Source organism: Acromyrmex echinatior, chromosome 13 (assembly GCF_024713525.1).
Source record: "Acromyrmex echinatior isolate Ae372 chromosome 13, ASM2471352v2, whole genome shotgun sequence".
NCBI classification, from domain to species: Eukaryota; Metazoa; Arthropoda; class Insecta; order Hymenoptera; family Formicidae; genus Acromyrmex; species Acromyrmex echinatior.
The window spans coordinates 12,594,365-12,610,833 of NC_141864.1; the positions used below are offsets into that span (position 1 = coordinate 12,594,365).

The 16,469-nt window shown below is 30.9% G+C and overlaps 3 protein-coding genes across 5 annotated transcripts in view; 2 read left to right on the forward strand and 1 right to left on the reverse strand.

Moving 5' to 3' along the window:
• Nucleotides 1-4,877, forward strand: part of LOC105155002 (serine/threonine-protein kinase OSR1) — a 39,571-nt gene extending 34,694 nt beyond the window's left edge. For all 3 annotated transcript variants that reach the window (XM_087412256.1, XM_087412257.1, XM_087412258.1), the window contains one exon: nt 121-4,877. In XM_087412256.1, coding sequence (XP_087268382.1) covers nt 121-198 — 78 coding nt within the window. In that variant the 3' untranslated portion in view covers nt 199-4,877. The remainder of the gene's footprint in view (nt 1-120) is intronic.
• Nucleotides 4,878-5,838: 961 nt separating this feature from the next.
• Nucleotides 5,839-10,925, forward strand: beta3GalTII (beta-1,3-galactosyltransferase 6). The gene is made up of 4 exons (XM_011070871.2): nt 5,839-7,326; nt 7,396-7,955; nt 9,496-9,800; nt 10,176-10,925. Exons 2-4 carry the CDS (start codon nt 7,545-7,547, stop codon nt 10,462-10,464), a joined length of 1,005 nt encoding a protein of 334 aa, XP_011069173.1. The 5' UTR covers nt 5,839-7,326; nt 7,396-7,544; the 3' UTR covers nt 10,465-10,925.
• Ing5 (inhibitor of growth protein 5) lies at nt 10,892-15,568 on the reverse strand. Its single transcript, XM_011070872.2, has 4 exons — nt 15,217-15,568; nt 12,728-13,177; nt 12,453-12,631; nt 10,892-12,299 (listed from the first exon to the last, which is right to left on the reverse strand). The coding sequence occupies exons 1-4, from the start codon at nt 15,251-15,253 to the stop codon at nt 12,198-12,200; spliced, it is 768 nt and encodes a 255-aa protein (XP_011069174.1). The 5' UTR covers nt 15,254-15,568; the 3' UTR covers nt 10,892-12,197.
• Nucleotides 15,569-16,469: the final 901 nt, after the last annotated feature.

Sequence of the window (16,469 nt, forward strand, 5' to 3'; positions counted from 1 at the left end):
GATGTAAAAATTGTATATTTAAATATTACATATATGTATAATAATTCAAAATGTGTTTTTATCACTTAATTTGATTATATTTATTAAATATACGATTATCTCTTCTCATTGTTATTACAGAACACTGGTTATGCGATGAACGAAATACCAGATGACAAGGCGTTAATAGGATTTGCTCAGATCTCCATCACTGAATAAAAATCTCAATTGCGTTCTGAATTCTCGGGCTAATGTTCTTAATTGATACATTCGCCAAGATCCAGAGAGTATCAAAAGCTAATGAATCGGCTAAATACTATTTCTCAAGCTATTTTAGGATAAACTCTAGATAGTAAAAAGAAAGTCTCGGCACATGCAAACATATAAAAACATAGGAGTTGCTTGTAATGTCGTTACCGTTACTATTGCTTTCTTATAATAACGGTTTAATAATAATAAATTGTAAATAACATTACAATTACACTCATAATGGTAATGATAGCGTCATTAGAAAAGTCACTTTTAAAAAATAACTCGTTACTGCACACATTACGCATTACTTATTAAAAAAAGTGTATCAGTAACTCATTACTTTACTCGTTACGTATCGAGTAAAACATGTTACTAATGCGTTGCTCATTATGTAACAATTAAAGTACCGAGTTATTTTTTTCAATGAATAATGAATAACAATAACGGATCACTTCTAAAAACTCAATAAAAATGATTGTTTCCAAGTTTGGCGTTACTCACAAGAATAATTGTAACGTCATTATCAAATCATTTATTATAAAAAAATAACGATAATAAAAATAACGGCATTACAAGTAATGCGTTCCTTTCCATCTCTACAAAACGTAAATTAATCTGATCAATAAATGTTTGTCAGCAGGGGTCTTAGCTTTTGATATTTTCGCTTCTTTCAGATTCTAATATATAGTTGATTGCAAGGCGTAGATCAGTGCTCGCAAAGATTTGCACATTTCGGGCTGATTCCGGCACGCTACCTCCACTACCGCTCGAGGCTCGCCGAGCGCTCATGTGACGCTCTGGCTCAGAAGCATCTCTGCAACTTAAACGTGCGTACCTTATGTTATTAAAGAATATTTTTCTTGCAAAATAATTTTTATTTTCTTAAAAAAATCAAATATTAAATTTTCTAAAACAGTTTGTTATAATAATTCTTCCAGAAACTATTCAATAATTGTTATAAATTTACATCGAGAAGTTTCTAGAATAACTAACACGTTTTGTCATAATAATTCTTGCCTACTGTTATATTTGCTACATATAACCCAGCGATCTTGTGCTAAAGACCAGACCCTGAGCTCGGAATTTGTTTTCAAGTCATCAGATATTCCATCGTAATTGGGTGTAGCAGCTATCGAAAATAATCCTCTATTATGGAATGTATGGAACAATTTATACTTGGATTTATCTCTGTCCATTGAAAATTCCCAAGAAAGAAGTTCGCCCCAAAGAGAACTAGTTAAAAGCAAATTGGGCTCTGCCCAACATATTGCAATCCAGGTTCCATTTGGAGTGTTGAGCTTGCTTTTATATGAGACAGCCATAGGCGTATTTGGTATATTTAATACAGTCTCATATCTACCATCTCTACCGGCTCTCCAAATGAATACAGATCTATCTTTTGCACCAGAAGCTAAAAGTAAATCTCTCCTATTTCCTCCATTTAAAACATTCATGTCTGAAGGACACCAAGATAAACTAACTATGTCCTCATTGTGTCCTCTCATTCTATATAATATTGTATCTTTTTAAACAATATAAACTAGTCCGCTTTTAGTACCTATTGCTACAAGACTAGAGTCATGGGGACAACAAGTTACACATGTAGCAGTTAGCTTGCCTAGAGATACTATTTTCGAAGTCTTATACTGTATATTACAGTACATTAAACCCTCCAAATTCACTGCACACGCAAGATTTCCATCTTTGACTGACCAGTCAACTCCCACAATCAATTTGCTTCCATCGACAAAAGCAAATTCCGCTACCAACTTCAACGTATCCACATTCCAAACTCTAGCTTTGGAATCATCACCGCCACAGATTAACAGCTCTGGACTGTCTGGATTATCAAATTTAGGACAAAATGCAGTTACTTTGTCTTTAAAATAATCCTTGATTACAGAATACTGCATAACATTGTCTTCTTTCTGCCTGGCAATGACGACAAAGTTCCTCGCGCCCCATGCCACAGTTCCATGTCTAGAGCAAGCAAGGATATTGCTCAAATACCAATTTGGCGAAGGAGCAATATAGCTTCATTCATCCTGGTATTCTCTTGCTCGAATTTATAGTCGTTAGACGGTGACTCAGCTGCACTATCTAAATATTCTTTATTGACCGTCACGCGTGAACGACAAACAAGTCTACCAGAAACCATTCAATAATTGTTATAAATTTACATCGAGAAGTTTCTACAACAGATTTGCGAAGATTGAAGACAGGAAATACACATGATCTAAAAATTCCGTGTTTTCCATACGAAGTCTTACAAAGTCTCAAGTAACAAGGATTCTATATCGCAATAACTATTTTTTTCTAGCGGATATAATTTTATCATTTTAAATTCTTGGCTAACGATTAATTATTAATATTCTCTTTAACGTAATACCGTTTTTATGTAATTGTTTAAAAAAAAATGTTAAACAATTACATAAAGACGATATAGAAACTTCTCGATGTAAATTTATAACAATTATTGAATAGATTCTAGTAGGCAAGAATTATTATGACAAAATGTTTCAGAAAATTTAGTATTTGATTTTTTTAAGAAAATAATTATTTTGCAAGAAAAATATTCTTTAATAAACGTAAGAACTAAAATACGTTTAAGTTACAGAGACGCTCCTGACCCAGAACGTCCGAGGTTCGAGTGGTAGTTAAGGTCGCTCGTCGGAATCGGCCCGAAATGTACAAATCTTTGCGAGCACTGACGTAGATATTCGAAAAACACATTTATTACAACACATCGGTAGTAATGAACTGCTCAAGTGTGTCTGATAACATTGTCAATGTCATGAGGACAATCGAACGTGGCGAATACATAAAAACATTATCATCCATGTACTGGCTTAAGGGTATACACTTACTCTAATCAATAATGGCTGTAGTTTTACATAACCGAATTGTATCATTCGTATTGCGTCTGTTATGTAAATATTAGTATTCGATTGATCATTTTTTTCTTTCTTTTTTTCTTTGTAATACATCAAACGGGATAAAGCTTGCGAAATGCGAAATTTCGTATAAATAAGAACAAACTTAGAAGATCTAGAGAGAGGGAGAGAGAGAGAGAGAAAGAGAAAATGCTTGACAGTTTAATTTATTCGTTCAAAATATAAGCAGTTTCTCTTGAATAGCAAGACTTTAGTTACATAAAGAAATCAATTGAATATGCTACACAGAGTCATCATGTTTATGTATTATATACAGATTAGCTGCTAAATATATGTATATGTATATATGTATACATATATACGTTTATATGTATATATATGCCTCATACTAGGAAAAAAAAGATAGGCAATGTTGAAATAAAACTCTTTTGTACTTAATTAAATAGACTTATAGAGAGCAAATTAATATTTTCACAGTTTTAGACGTAACGAGAAAGAAAGGAGTTGATCGAAAAATTTTTACTTCGTACGTCTCGAAAATTTTTAAATTAATCTTTTTGTAAAATACTTCTTAAAATGGATAAAATCAGAATCACGTAAACATGGCAAAATGAAAAATAAATGGAAAAAGTGATATCACAGTATGTTTAGATCATCAATTACAACATTTTCTTGTATTTTTTATAAATCATGAAAATATACATATATCTTCACGTTATATTGTCTTTTGTCATTCTTACAGATTATCTAAGTATATAATATTTTTTTAATGAAATTTTTTAAAATATTTTTAAAATCAATTTTTTTAATGAAGCTTATGAGACATATTTTAAATTTCATTATATTCTACAGAGATGAATAGTAATTCTATTTGCGATGTATGTGTATACCACAGTTAGAAATGAAATCAAAACGTAAAAAGAATATGCTGTTATAATAATGTGATTCTGTATTTTATCGAATTTTTTTACAAACTGCAGCGTTGGTCGCATCAAAGTATATGGTAAAGGACATATACCGTAGTTTCCATTATTCTGCAAAAAAATATATATATATATATCTATATATATACTATTTTCGTGAAATTTCGCTATTGAATTATTGTTAACGAATAGGATTTTTAACAATGGAAAATTCGCATGCGACTTCACATTTCCTTTGCCATATTGCAATTACACACATAAAACGCATACACACATACGCGCGCAATGCTAAATCTGCGACACAAGATTGTTGAGTAAAATCAGTTGTAGTAATAATCGAAATACAAATCTGTTGATATACATGTGATGATTATATACATATTCTTTGTACTAAGAGTCAACTGTGTGGTTTAATTAAGCGAGGAGTAAATATAATTACTTTTAAGCCGCAGATGATAATCGTACGCTAGCTTAAGTAGATTTTTACAGATAGTTGTATTTGATGGCACTATATCCCGATAGCACTTCTGAACTTCTGCACTACGTTTTCACCGGCATCGAGTTTCGTTTCGATTTGACATAGCTTGCGCACCTCACTATGTGCCTTATCCGGAGAACGCATTGGTCACATCGAAATCTGTGTTTCCGAATCACAATACCGAACTTGCAACTCAAGAATTTCATATCAGGATCGGGATTCATCACGTAACGTGACTAAAACAGTGCCAAATCGAGTGTGTTGTACGTAACGATTATAAATGTGTATCAAGAGGAAAAAAAAACAATAATTTATTTGTATCAATATCAAACGTCGTTTTGCCAATGAGAACTATTGTACTTTATTTCATCGCGAGTCTACGGTGACTATGTAAAGAGAAGCTGCGGACTGCGGCAGCCGAGAACGGGTAATGGTACTTAATGACGAAAAGAAAAAATTCCTTCGTGAGTCTTGTCAAAAGTTTAGTTGTTTTATGTTTCCGAGCAAACGTTTCCATTATTAGATTTCCAGCAATAAATTATGTTCTTCACAAACAAATTCTTCGAACGCTAAATCTTCAAACAAGAATTCCACATGAGATGTAAACTTTGTGGAGCTTCCTGAATTCGAAACCGCAGATGGTAAATACTGCAGAAGCAGTTTACGAGTTTCCACTTTGTGGAATGTTTCGCTTTAATGTCGTAAATTCAAAATTTTTTTAAATACAGATACATAAAATTATTTCCTTTTACGCCTCGAAAAAAATGAAAGAGAAAAGGAATTTAAAAGCACAACACAAAGATAAATAACAACAGAATGGTCATCAGCGGATCTTACGTCTACTTTGATAAAAATTTTTCTTAGAATTTTTTTCACCTAATTTTTTTGGATTTTTTTAATTTCAAAATTTTCAGAATGTATGTAACATAAATTTTATAACTTTTTAGAAATTTTTTTTAATTCTTTGTACAAATTGTGTGCAAGTGTTCCTCGAATCGGTTGCAATGATTTTTGAGTTACTTCTGGGTTGATGATAAAATGTTTTTAACCAAAATTTGTTATTTTTAATGAAGAATTAATTGGGTAAGAAAAAAGTTAAAATTGTTCATTTTTTAACCCCAAAAATCGTCAAATTTTTTAAAATTAAAATCATACAATATTTTTCTTTCCATATTTTTATAGTATTAGGTGTTGGAATTAATTTGTAGCGTTTTACAAGTGATGGGAAGTACTTTCATTAATGTATTTTTTAATGCTCATGTGAAATAAATAACATTCTTTCATTAAAAAACGCTACGAATTAATTCCAACACCTAATATATAAAAAAAAATGAATTCATCGATATAGCAGTATATATCAGATTGTTAGATTAATTATTCTATTCTAAGATAATTTAATTATTATAGATAGATCTTATAGATTGTATATAAAATCTGCAGTTTATTACATGCAAACATGACTGTAGAAAACATATATATGTAGACTGTGTTCTAATAACTGCCAGTGCTGAAAATCTGTAATGCACGTGACGTAAATTTTAAATTTTCAATACTGACGGTAAATTTTCGAATACAACCATAAAAACAATTGTCGAAATACATAAAGTGATGACCGATTCGAGGAACACAGTATATGAATTCTGAGGTATATTAAAATAAAATTTCTAAAATTTTTCATCCTATATGATTTCTGATAAAATCTTGTCAAATCTGAAAAAAGTTATTTTTTTAGAAATTATAGAATAAAAAATCTTAAAATATTTCACACATATGGGAATTCTAATATTTATTTTTGGAATATTAATTAATATTCAGACAGCACGACTGAACTAATTCATTTCAATTCGAAAATAATTCATCTTAAATATATTTATTATGCATATTTCTACGTTACTTTTAATAAAAGTACTATTTAATTTACGTAAAAACCGAAGTAAAAACCAAAATATAATTTATTCTTACAAAATTAAGAAATAAAGAATTAATTCTCAAAAACATTTTGAACAGAAAATGGGACGAAATAAGAATTCATTTCGTAAATCGGGAATAAAAAAAGAATTCTTTTCGGACTCTGTGTTAATTAATAATCTGAACCGTTATATAATTAATACATGTAATTAGGGGAATTTAAGAGTTCACAAGACTCTCTTGATTTACTTCATATTTTAAATACGCTGTATTTTCCGAATACATAAATATATAAAATATAAATGTTTATCTATCTTGAACGCTTGCTGTCGCATGTTGCACATCGCACGTTGCACGTCGCACGTGTCGTATGTCAATATCCTAACTTAACCTAACCTAACCCAATCCTAATCCGACCTGCCTCCCTGCCTGCTCGGAGTTGCACCGATCAGCTGATTCGCAGAATGCAACTGATCATTGACGTTTGTAGTTGTTGCGGGTCGAGAATTTATATTATGGATTTCGGAATTGTCTCATCATTGCCAAACGAGACAGCCGATACTTCATAGTCACGGTGGTCACATTTCTCACGGAAATATCATCGAAGGCTGAAGATTATAATGCAAACGGAGACGAAGCGCGAGAAGCGTAATTAAAGTCGACAGACTCGGTCTTCTTTTGATATTTATTCTATATTTTTGAATTACATCTACACGCGTATGCAATTTATATCGCAATTCCGAGATCGAAGGTGTTCCAGTTACATCACTGGCCGTGCGAATCTGTAAAGAGTCTGTCAGGGGGATTGCAGAAGCGTGAAGAATTCATCAAGTGCGGATGTTAAAATCTTGAAAATTATAATAGTTTCTGACGAAACTAACCAGATTAATAGGTAATAATTATTAACAAAGTTTTGTATTTATTCAACAGAATTTGTGTTTATTCGATTTACTTGCAAAAGGTTGGAGATCTGAGAAAGAATCGGAAAGCGAATTATTACTAGCCGTGCTACCTTCGAGTGAGAAGAGGTTTGGTTGTACGAATTTGCGAGGAGAAATTTGACAGACGTGCTCTCGTGGTTTCTTCCCACGGCGCTCCCAAAACTGACTCATGACATATTTGCGACTCGATTTCATGCCTAAACTCCAGTCGATCATGCGGCGGAGGTTCATCGCCCGGGCAAACGTCCTCGCGTTCCTGTTCGCGGTAGTCTTTGTCTTCCTGTGCCTGCGCTACTTGCCCGAGCGGGAATGTCAATCGAATCGACAGACTCCAGGAAGCAAGCTCAAGCACCGGTTGATTGCCCTGATTCTAAGCAGCCCGGACAACCTGGAACGCCGTAACACCATCAGGAAGACCTGGCTGGCCGAGCACGATGCCACGGTGAAGCACTTCTTTGTCATCGGCACCCAGGACATCCTACCCGAACAGAGGAATACTCTGCAATCAGAGAAACAGAAGTTCGATGATCTGTTACTGTTGCCCAGACTGCAAGACTCTTACAGCATGCTAACGAAGAAGGTAACAGTTTGTAACAGCCAATATCGTGTGGTATTCTATTAATTATTGTATATCTTATACAGGGTGATTTTAACATATTTCGTTATTCATTATGAGCAGGTAGAGTGAATCGAACTGAGTCGAAAAGTCCTCTACCATTTTGCAATTTTCGCAATAGTTAATAAAATATTAATTAGTAAAAATTACCAAATATTGATCTTGAATAATTTTTTACTCAAATACAATCAACTTTATAGAAAAGTTGCAAGAGACAAAAATCATTTATTTTCTTCTCATAAAGTTCTGAGAATTTTTTCAGAATTTTTTAATATTATATTTTCTCATTTTGGTAAAAATAAGAAAATGCAACTAAAAAGTTGATGCAAAATTCTGAAAAAATTTTTAGAGTTCTTTAGAGAAGAAAATAAATGATTTTTGTCTCTTGCAGTTTTTCTATAAAGTTGATAGTATTTAAAAATTATGTAAAAAAATTATTCAAGACCAATATTTGGCAATTTTTAGCAATTAATATCTCGTTAACTATTGCGTAAACTGCAAAATGGTAGATGATTTTCGACTCAGTTCGATTCACTCTACCTGTTCATGATGAGTGACGAAATATGTTAAAATCACTTTGTATATGTCTATATCAGGTAGAGCTTTGTTTCTATAGGGCTATAATTTTACGTCTGATATCACGTCTGATAATCACGATTGATAACCAAACTTTGTATTATAACTGTGATATATTATTTATTACTTACGTAATAATCATAATTTGTAACATATAATCATTATTTATGTCATGATGATACAAATGTAAGGATCGATGAGAACAAATCTAATTAAATAAGAGAACTCCTATATTCGGTCAAAATGGATTTTAGCGCTGAAATATTTCTGTGCGAATTTATATAAGGACATATTTAATTCTGCAATCTACGAAATCTTTTTCGATCTTTTAATGCAATCATGAGTAGAATTAGAGTAGTAATATTATAATAATTACTACACTACTCTTGACAAGTAATTTAATGATTTTTGATGTAAATAAGCATCTTTATAAGAATATTAATCATTAGATTAGATTAATGAGAATCTTATATCTGCAAATAATTTTATTACGAAAAATGTTATCTCAGCCAGAGTTTGTGTGAACTTGAAATTTCCGACTTTTTAGGATGGAAAAAAAATGACATACCAATTCGACCACCAAAATTTCAGCAACATTTATCGCAATAATCAATAACTAGTAAACGAGCATTATATTTCAAGAAGATGCGTGATAAACAATATTATACGAATTTAAAGATTAATAAAAGTAAATTTAATTAAATAAGAATTCGGGGCGCATGTTGTACAATCAGATATGTTTTTAAATTCACACAGAAATATTTAAGCATTAACAAGACCCGCTTTGACTGAATATAGGAGGATTCTCTTATTTAATTATAATCACTACTTCTTTGTACAATATTTAATTGATTTATTGATTTCTAATTGTCAATCATTCTACTCAACAATATATAATAATTATTATTGTTGTTATTGTTACTATAAGGTTCTCCATACCCTGAAAGCCGTCCACGAGCATTACGACTTTGACTACCTGCTGAAATGCGACGATGACTCATATGTGCTGGTGCATAAGATCCTGAAGGAGCTCGACAAGTGGCAGAGCAAAGGCACTAAGCGAGAACTCTATTGGGGCTTCTTCAATGGACGAGCACAAGTGAAGAGGAGCGGTCCCTGGAAGGAAACCGATTGGATCCTGTGTGATTATTATCTTCCTTATGCCGTAGGTGGCGGATACGTTCTGTCTTACAATCTCGTCGAGTTTATTGCTAAGAATGCAGACATTCTTAAGTGAGTATGGCTGCGAATCATGTACAAAATTTTCTGTATTTAACTTTGATGTATAGTTTTCTCATATTTTTAAGAATTTGTCATATTTTAAACTTATGAAAATTTCTGCAAAAATATTTTAAACTTTTTTAGAGTTTACAAGCGAAATTGTCTTCAGAAATTATAAAGTCTTATATATTTTCAATATTTCACAATTCATAAAAAATATATCAATTCGTATAAAAAAAATCTGAGAAATTTTCTAAATTATTAAAATTATTTTGAAAAATTATATAAAGAATTCTAACAAAATTTTTCACAAGCTTTACATCTTAGTCTTAATTAATTCTTTCTGTGCTATTTTTCTTTCAAACTCATGCACCTGCATAATCCTAGATTACACAATTCCGAAGATGTCTCCGTCGGCCTCTGGCTTGCACCACTGGCGAACATTGAGAGGAAGCACGACGTACGCTTCGATACGGAATACAGATCACGTGGTTGTTCCAATCAGTATATAATTACGCACAAACTTACGGTCCAGAATATGCTGAGTATGCACGACTATTACCAGGCCTCCTTAGGCGCACTGTGTCCTAAAGAATTTAGGAATCGCATGAGTTATCAGTATAATTGGACCGTACCACCCAGTCAGTGCTGCAACAGACAATCCGGTATCCCTTAATCTCTTCCCGACAAGGAGATTTCTGCAACGTTCTAGTCGCGTTTTTAATATTTGCTCAGAAAACATGTTTATCTCATATACATTTGTAACGGCTTCTACAATATTTATAAACCTTCTATTTATGTTCTGACTTATATCTTCATTAGGATATATTGATACAAAATGCTATAAAAATATAGCCTTAAAAAATATTTTTAAGAATAAGCAATTCAAACAATATTATTGAAGAAAGTTGCGAAAGTTTGTAGCGAACAGACTTCGCGACATTTCGTCGAAAGAATTGAAGCAACTTCAAATCTGGATTTTATTCATTACTCGAGCATAATTGTACGATAGCGCTATTAAGTAATTAATTGAAAACGTTTGTAAATATATTTTGTAAATATTTAGCAATGAAAAGGTAGACATAGAAAGTAGACAAAATAAGTTTCGATGAACTAAATATATTTTTTTTAATCATATTGCCATACTTCGTTTATAATACATTTTTCATCATCAACAGGAGTTTACTTCATGTGTATAAAGCGTTGTTTCTTAACATGTAAAAACAATAACGTTAATTTAATATACTAATTAAAATTGTAAGTCGATAAATATAATAGTCTCATCGAGTGAAATCACAGATATATTCAAGAAACAGCCATCGAAAATGTAAAGCGCGATTTGCATTATCAATAATAAGTTACTATTTTAATATATAATATATAAAGAGAATGTGTTGTGAAGCGATAGCGAGACGATGGCCGATTCTCAAAACGTTTTCCATCTGTGATGGGTTTACATTCGAACTGCGCTTCCATTACATCTAAAATTAATAATAAAAATTCATCTATGATATTTGAATCAATAATAAAATGTCATTTATGTATCATCCATTTGACACATTAAAAAATGAGATCTTAATCTCATTATATATACAAATTATAGTCGCTTCAATAGACTCCTTTTAAAATGGAATAAAAAATGCTCGTATATTTTCTTAAAAAATTAATACAATGTCATGGCTTATTTCGAGCTATAATTGAATAAACTCTCAAAGATCCGGTTAAGTACAATAAAGAAGATTGTTGCTCGTTTGAAAAATTTTCATCTGGCGGGATACTTATTGACGTTCAAATTTTTTTTATATTTTATATTTTTTTATATTATGACACTTCATCATTTATGATTTTTAAATTTTCATTGTATCCGTTTTCTTTATTCGTTAATTTAAGATTGTATTTCTGTGTTGTAACACTGAAGACTTTTTAAGCCGAAATGTTTGTTAATTATATTAATTTTAAGTTAATTCAATTATAGCTCGAAATAAACCATGACATTATGTTAATTTTTTAAGACTCCTTTTTATATAGAAAAAAAACCCGTAATGTAATTCTATGGTGATAAAAGGAAATTTAATTTATTACAATAATTATTTCTGAAGAAATTATTTATAGACATTATTATAACGATAAGTGAATATGTGATTGCGTGTCATATTTATTATTATACGGGTCACGTAAAAATAAAAGAATTGCCTCGTTATTAATATTAGATGCAAATGGAAATGCAGCTCTCGCTCTCTCTCTCTCTCTCTCTCTCTCTCTCTCTCTCTCTCTCTCTCTCTCTCCCCCTCTCTTTCTTTACATCTCTTATAAATTTTCTATCGTCCTTTTATACAAAAGGTGATTTACTTTCAATATGAAACAGTTTTGCACTAATTTTTTCTTCAAATAGGTGATAATCATTTCCATTTATTTCTTTTTGCGATCTTGCGTACATTTGGGACAATACCATTTTCCTTTAGGTTTTGTTGTTAACCCCACACAGGCGAAGTGGAACCATTCTATAGGGCACTAAAATAAAAAAGAAAAAAAGAATTAATTATCTTGTCCTGTGGCATCGAGAATTAAAATGAAAATTGAAAAAAAATTCATTAAAAAAAAATAAAGTTTCATTCGTTTAATGTCTAATAGATATGGCAGTAAAAAGATTTAAACAAAACTTACATCTGGATTATCACAACCAATCATTTCTCCATATGATACTTGATGACAAAGACAGTAAGTCGGTTCGTTAGGATCGACAGGCATGTCAAGAACGTCGGCTGGATGGCCGAGTGCTGTTGCATCTACCTGGGCGCCACTTCCCACAACACCAGTGGACGATGCTGAAGCTACTGAGCCACCTGATATGAAAATATATACATTTATAATAAGACGTAATGGATTTAAAAATTTATGAAATTATAGCAAGTTACAATTGTATAACTTAATTAACATACCTTTCTTCTGTTTCTTTCTTGCATTCTTAGCTTCATCCTCACTGCTAACTACCGTACCCTTTTTCCTCTTCTCCTTCTCCTTGAGTTTCTTCCTACCCTTTTTGCTAGCATTGCTCTCCTCCTGTGCTCTATTACTGTTTAATGTTTTGTCCTGTATCTCTGCCTCAAATCTTGCCAGATCTGAATCCAGTCGTCTGATGTGCTTGTCGACTAATTCGTAAGTTTGGATAGCTAGTTGGACCTTGTCATCTCCATATTCCTTAGCCTTGTTAAAGAGACTTTGTATATGAGCGAGTTGTTCTTTTTTCTTTTCTGGTAATTCCTTCTTCATATTCCTCAAATAATCATCTGCTAGTTTATCGATATCTTTCATAAGACCTTGCGCTCTAGCATCTAAGTCACGCATTAGTGTAAAATTCCTTTGTAATTCAATTGGCAAATGCTCGAGACCTGTAACGCACATAAGGGAATCAAATGTATGTGTTCATCTCCAAATCTATAACTATACAGAATTAATTTGAATATTGCATTATTATCTGAGAATTTTTTAGTCAATAGAAGCATTTCTGTAGCTTATAAATAGTCGATAACAAAAAAAAATTGTTTTAAAATTAGATAAAATTAAATAAAATCATTTTAGAGAGAGAGAGAGAGAGAGAGAGAGAGAGAGAGAGAACATCAGTGGCATTAAAAATCAATATTTTTATAAGTAAAGGATCCTCTACAGAAGTCGTAGATGGTCGTGGAATCTTAAGTCGTAGGAAATTGATTCTAATCGAGTTATACCCTTACATTTGATTGTGATTGGTTGGTTTCCTACAACTTAAGACTCCACGACCATCTATGTAGAGGACCCTTAAGTTATTACTGTTCCACTTCTATTTTATGCAATAGTTTGAACAATTATAAAAATAAAAATGTTTAAGTATTTAAAAATATATTTTATTTAATTGTTAGCAATGCTTAATATAACATGGCAATTATATTATCAAAACATGCCAAAGGCAATCAAACTTCCTGAAGTCATTTAGTCGCCATTGTAATTGTTTATAAGATTGAAAAATTCATTTGAGCTATCAATACATATTGTAAATTATCATGAAAGTGTGCATAGAAGCGATTTTTTTTGCCTTATGAGTAATCATAATAGTGATTCAAATGATCTTAGAAACATTGAATTGTTTTTTAGCACTTTTTAATAATACAATTGTTAATGTTAGATTAAGAATTGCTAATAATGGTTAAATAAGATAAAAATAATGTTTTTAAATATATACTTCAATACTTTTACTTTTATAATAGTTCAAACTGAAAATTTTGAAGTAAAATAGTAGTGATTACTTACTTGAAAATATTAATTTTTAATAGTACTTATATTTTCTACAAAAATAACCTCTTTGTTAAATTTCAAAAAACAATCTTTTTTTATATTAGCAACTATTTATATTAAACTACAAAATCAAATTTTACTAAGTCTGTCAAAAAATTCTCAGATAATAATGTAATATTCAAATTAATTCCTTCTACCTAATTATCGTTTTGACGATAACTACTTTCGATTTCCTATACATTGATTTTAGACATGTTCAGTGAACTATGTTCAGCGAAAAAATTAATCAGTTAGCACTTAGTGATAGAATTTTTTAATATGATTGATTTTTGCCTCTAGTTTTTTGCTGGATCTAACATAAGTATAGGAATTAATCATATTAAAGAATCATACTAAATATTAATTAATTAGTTTTCTCTCTGCTAAATACAGCCAATACTAACTAAAGAACTATTTTGCATATTTGTTATATGCTTGTAAGTACATTTAAAAGAATAATTCTTTAACTGCACTGGACTACAATAAAATTTTATATTTTGCTTTTGTCAAATATTTCATATATATATATATATATCTATTTCAAGTAAAGTGAGTGTAAACGACTTTAATTACAAGGAAAACTACTAAAATTAACGAGAAGTAGAGTCTAATTTTGAATATACAGTTTAATTTATCTCAAAAATTAAATTCAATATTAAATTAACTTTAATTGATGCATATAAATTAGACTTATATATAAACATAATAAAAATTATATCTCTCAAAAGAGTTAAAAAAATATTACAAATTATTCTTCTTTTCAATCAACTTTTATTTTTAAAAAAGTTAGGTTAGGTATCTAATAAAAAATATCAAATCCTTCAATTCAGACACTAACAGAAAGTACTTTTATAATTTCAAACTTCTATTGAGAAATAAACGTAATTCCGCACAATGTAAACAAACAAAAATTTTAGAAGATATAGAAAAAGTTAGACGCGAGGAAAAAATAGGATTTATTAAGTAAATAAAAAAAAAATAAAACGCGTTTGAGATGATCTACATTTTTCTACTGTATTTTCATCTCTCTCGGAGAATAAAAAAAAAATTAATGTAAGAATTTGAAAAAATAAGCTAGTACTACGTATACAATGTATGTACAAACAATGCAAATACTCACTGTCGAGATAATGCTCTAAATACAACGCGGTCGTCATGACGATAGTTGTATCTTCATGTAAACAAAAGGTATTGTATAAATAATTAACTTTTTCACGAAATGATCAACGAGAAATAACGGCAAGATAAAAATTCGTTCAACTAACAACGATACTCGACACCGGACACAGATAAGACATGAGAGTAGACATGATAAATGCCATCACGGCTGCCATTATTGCCAACCATGCATAGTTGAACAATATCAAATAACCTATTCGGCCCAAACGGATTTCCACTAAAGTCATAGATCGGAATCAGACTATGCATTGAAGATTGAGATTAAAGATTAAAGATTGAAATTTCACCAATGAGGACATGGAAATTTTGATTCCTTTTATTCTGATTGGTCAAACATTAATCTTTCAATCTTCGATCTCATTCTTCAATAGTCTGGGAATCGATTGTGTATCTTGAAAGGAGGTGAAAATTACAAAAGTGAGCAAAGGTTACTAGATATTGACCAATTAAATTATGAATACTCTAGTGTTATTTGCTCACTTTTGTATTGGGTCATCTAAAAAGTATCCGCGGTTTTTTGTCACTAGATGATGTTGATGTCAACACCAATAATTTTCAAGATATATAATTGATCCAGTGGATGTTCTCCATTTGATGATACAAATCGACACAAGTGTCGTTCTATCTTTGTCACTTTCTATGAATATCAATAAGGATAGAATGATGCAGTTAGATGGCTAAGTTTCAAACGCATACGCGTCCAATGTAGCTTTAGTAATGTACCGATTACTAATAAATAGGAAATCATTAGTTGCTAGGGTTAAAAATGTTGAAAATTTTAATATATTTTACATATTTTACATACGTATACATATATATAAATATATATAATATATTTCTATATATGTAAAATGTTGAAAATTTTAATATATTTTATATATATAAAATATGTAAAATATATTAAAATTTTCAACATTTTTGAAAAAATTTTACATAGGCGATTAATGATCTTCTATTTACTAGAGACCGATACTTTACTGAAGCTTTTGTAAAACATTTACTAGATATAGACACAACAGAGATACCAACAGCGTCAGAGTTGTGTGGCTCAGTGGCAGAATGAAAGTCTATCAAATCAGAGGAGAGAACAGGCTTGGGATCGAGAGGAGCGTCCTGATATTGGGTCATCTAAAAAGTATCCGCTGTTTTTTTCACTAGATGTGTGTTGATGGTCATATATCTAGTGACAAAGGA

Coding starts and splice junctions, on each gene's coding strand:
- beta3GalTII (XM_011070871.2), top strand. CDS start 7,545: ATGACATATTTGCGACTCGATTTCATGCCTAAACTCCAGTCGATCATG. Junction 7,956..9,495: donor ACAGCATGCTAACGAAGAAG/GTAACAGTTTGT, acceptor TGTTACTATAAG/GTTCTCCATACCCTGAAAGC. Junction 9,801..10,175: donor AAGAATGCAGACATTCTTAA/GTGAGTATGGCT, acceptor GCATAATCCTAG/ATTACACAATTCCGAAGATG.
- Ing5 (XM_011070872.2), bottom strand. CDS start 15,253: ATGACGACCGCGTTGTATTTAGAGCATTATCTCGACA. Junction 13,178..15,216: donor TTTAGAGCATTATCTCGACA/GTGAGTATTTGC, acceptor TGTGCGTTACAG/GTCTCGAGCATTTGCCAATT. Junction 12,300..12,452: donor TTGGTTGTGATAATCCAGAT/GTAAGTTTTGTT, acceptor TTTTTATTTTAG/TGCCCTATAGAATGGTTCCA.